The sequence below is a fragment of the Gadus morhua genome, chromosome 16 (assembly GCF_902167405.1).
Source record: "Gadus morhua chromosome 16, gadMor3.0, whole genome shotgun sequence".
NCBI classification, from domain to species: Eukaryota; Metazoa; Chordata; class Actinopteri; order Gadiformes; family Gadidae; genus Gadus; species Gadus morhua.
Window position 1 is genome coordinate 12,489,857 of NC_044063.1, and position 3,963 is coordinate 12,493,819.

General features: G+C 44.0%; 1 protein-coding gene across 1 annotated transcript; it reads right to left on the reverse strand.

The window, feature by feature from the left end:
• Positions 1-227: 227 nt before the first annotated feature.
• On the reverse strand, positions 228-3,642 carry LOC115561655 (extracellular calcium-sensing receptor). The gene is made up of 11 exons (XM_030381807.1): positions 3,481-3,642; positions 3,243-3,334; positions 2,958-3,137; positions 2,648-2,836; positions 2,265-2,538; positions 2,008-2,222; positions 1,663-1,872; positions 1,450-1,573; positions 1,113-1,306; positions 734-1,015; positions 228-650 (listed from the first exon to the last, which is right to left on the reverse strand). The coding sequence occupies exons 1-11, from the start codon at positions 3,623-3,625 to the stop codon at positions 228-230; spliced, it is 2,328 nt and encodes a 775-aa protein (XP_030237667.1). The 5' UTR covers positions 3,626-3,642.
• Positions 3,643-3,963: the final 321 nt, after the last annotated feature.

Here is a 3,963-nt window from a genome sequence, read left to right on the forward strand (position 1 = left end):
GTATTAAAATGAGAGGATACAGTTCAAAGAGTGGTTCAACCATTCAAAAGACTCATGGATGTGACTAAGAATGTGTATATTTTTTGTATTTAAGCAGTAAAGATGGATTGTTTTTTACAGTTGAGTTCAGGGCAAAATGAGAGAAATCGATAAACAGCACATGAATTAAAGATGATATTTGTAAAATATTTTAGTCATTGCTTTTGGAGAGTCAAACCTAAACTTTCCTATCTGCCCATCAGCTGTTTCTTTGTGTTCCTTTCAGGCCTCAGAAGGATGATGAAGCACTTTGGAACAAAGATGCACAGCAGCAGGCCATAACTAGAAGCCAGGATGGCAAAGATCTCCACAGCCACTGAGTACTTCCCTGGAGAGCTGATGTAGGCTGGGACAAAGGCCACCCAGACAGCACAGAAGATCAGCATGCTGAAGGTGATGAACTTGGCCTCATTGAAGTTATCAGGTAGTTTCCTAGCCAGGAAAGCAAGGAGGAGACAGAGGCAGGCTAGGAAGCCTATGTAGCCTAAGACAACTATAAAGCCCACCACTGAACTCATGGCACACTCTAGGTTAACCTTTGACCCCTGGAAACCAAGGTCACGATAAGGCACAGGAGGGCTGAGGGATAGCCATATGGTACAGATGATCACCTAGTTAAAAAAAACACATGCACCTCAATATATCTCACACAAAGTATACTATTTTGATGATTAATGGTGTACATATTGCCCACCTGTATGCTGGTGAAGAAACAGACACTGCCTCTCTGCTGGCCCGGACCAAACCACTTCATCAGGCTTCCAGCTCCTGGCCGAGCTGAGCGGAAAGCGGCCAGGACCACTATGGTCTTCACCTGAAGGCAGGAGACGCAGAGGACAAAGCTGATCCCGAAAGCTGCCTGCTGTAAGCGGCAGGACCACACGGAGGGACGACCAATGAACACCAGCGCACACAGGAAGCAGAGCTTGAGTGACAGGAGGAGCAGGAAGCTCAGCTCTGAGTTATTTGCACGCACCTGGAGATTAATTGTGGGACAGAGATGAAAGATATAAAACAGAGGTATTATAGGAGGTTTGTTTGATTTTTGATTAGATCTTACACAAGGCTCTCACCACCGGAGTGTTTCGAAAGTGTAGGAAAACCGCAAACACAGCTGTCGTTACTGCAGCCCCGGACACCGCTGCAGCTGTCAGGATAATTCCCATTGTCTCATTAAAAGACAGGAAGTCCACTTTGCGTGGAATACAGGCCGTGTTCCCCGGGTTGGACCAGAACTCAACAGGACATCGCCTGCACTGATGGGAACCTGAGAAGATCATACAGGAAAGACAATAGAAATAGGATGAGACACATACAGATACATTTATTATGTGGACAGTTAGAACTCTTCAGTAACATTGCATTTTTTGGGTTATCTGAAACAATTAAATCTGTTTTTACTCTCCTTACCAGTCTCATTGCTGACCTCTCCATCAGTACAGGGGATACAGTCAAAGCAGCAGGCAGGCTCCCCTTTCCTATTGGCTCTTCGGGTTCCTGGGGGGCAGCTCTCACTGCATACAGAAATAGGCACCTAAACAATTAAATAAACTCAATGAGTCAGGTGTAAATATTGGATTGTTATTGTAATATTATCCTATTGATGTCAGTTACTTTGACTACCTGATTGGAGCCTGTAGTCCACTGAATAGATGTTTGGTTCAGGTGTAATTCCAGGCCATCCACTCGACCAATCAGAACTAGTTTCAGTGACCCATCAGGGGAGGTCTTCCAGTTGACCAGGTCATAAGCAGCTGGGATGTCGGCTCCTTGGAAGAAGAATTCCTCCCCGTTTGGAGTAGTGAAGTTCACCCTGTTCAGGTGCTCTAACAACTAAGAACAACAAATGGATAATAGTCAAAACGTTTTTTTAGTGAAAAATAGCTTTTATTCTTAAAAGTCCATGACACCAACCTATCCTGAGTAATCACAAGAACTATAACCTATAAAGCACATTCATAATTGCACCTCTTTTCGCTTAATGTTAAAAGGTGAGCTACAAGTGGAGCCGTTGTCTCTTGGAGGACTGTCCTCATCCGGGCACGTGAGATGTTTATGGAGAGCGTGGGCTGCAGCATACACAGCCAGGTATGCGTTATACGTGGCCCTTAAATGGGTAGTGTCAGTAAAAACATTCTCTACCCCTTCGAGAGTTTCGCTCCCACTGCACTGTGGTAGGGGAGCTGTCAGTGGAGACCTGTAGCCAGAAGATGGGCGAGAGATACTTGCTGTAGTTGAACTCTCAGACATGGACTGAGGATGAAATGGTGTCATTGAAAGTCTACATCCAAACTCCTTTTCCCAGAATTCTCTCAAAAGCAGGTCACCAGGACGATCAGAGGGTTTTAAGTGCTGGAGAAAACTTTTAAATCCTGCTATCCTTGCACTTCGTATAGCAACACCTAACACACCACTTGCCACGTTCAAAATGGCAACATCTTGCAAAAGATCGCTGCTAGTACTCCAAGCCTCACTGGCAAGGAACTGCCTATCAGTCACCTACGAAGAGAGAAGATGAAAAATCAACTAAACAGAAAACCAAAGGAATTTAACATCCACACATATTAGTCCATCACATGTTTGTGGGTATTTCATAAAAGCCTCTCACATTTCGCTTGGCCAGTTCAAGAAACAACTCCCCCACGTCTGTAAACCAGCAAAAGATCAGTATCACTCTTGCAGTGGAATGCTGAACAGTGGTAGCTGCACGTTTTGCATCTTCCTCAATAGTCTCCCTGCTAACAGCTTCTGAAAAAGCCAAACAAACCCCTGATCCCTCAATCTCCTCCTGAAATGTCTGAAAAATAGCAAAGAAAATATTAAAAATTACCTTAAAATATGACGAAAATAAAAACAAATGGAAAAAGGTGCACCTCAGATTATATCTTAAATACAAATAATGCATCAATTATATTGACCTGAATTGCCAGTCGGCCGTAATCATTGTCTGCAAAGACTGCTCCAATCCATGTCCAGTTGAAGAGTATTGCAAGTCGGGCCATGGTCTTAGCCTGGTAGACGTCACTGGGAATGGTCCTGAAGAAGTTAGGAAACCGATGTCTGTCACTAAGACAGGGACAGCTAGCAAGGTAGCTAATCTAAGAGAAATAAAACATCACAGTTCTTCCTTATCAACTTTTAAGCAACATTTCGAAATAGACAAGGAATGGGACTCTTTCCATATTACTGACGATGAAACTCACTACTGGAACAGAGAGAGAGGCCAGTGTCCTAGACAGTATTATAGCTGTGGTAGAAGAAGCCCCACCGATGATCAGCGGTACAGATGGGCCCCCTTATGAAAGTAATGCATATAAAGTACAGACAGAAAATCATTCAACAATACATGAGGAGGAGACCTCATCGCAATAATCAGTTTACCTCTCATAGATGAAGATGTTCCAGATACATGTGATTGTGGCGTGATGGCTGTGGAGTTACAACTCTCCATCTCTCCCCCAACCAGCGAGAATGCTCCATGCAGCACCCAGGGGTGTCTTGCACAGCAGTCGAGGATTCTGTAGTTGAGCTTCACACCAGGCAGAATGAGGGGGTTTCTGTTGATTTCTTCCACTGCAAACTCCATGGCATAGGCAGCCTTCAGTGTCTCCACTTGCAACCTAATATCACAAGAAGGAGGCTCACCACCAGCTATTTTCTCAACCAAGCACTGTTCAGATGTATATGTATATACAATAATTATTCAGTATTTAAAGAAAAACAGACAGATCATCAAATGCACCAGATTGATGAATGTTTAAACATATTAACAAATCATTTGAGGTGAGTGCCTTTACCCAGTGCATGGATTGTAGAACGGAGGCTTAATGAACTCCTGGTCTATAACCGGCGGTTGGTAATGAAGGTTAAAGAGCCCACCGATGACAACATCTCCATCCTGACCTTGGTTGAAGTCCTCCACTC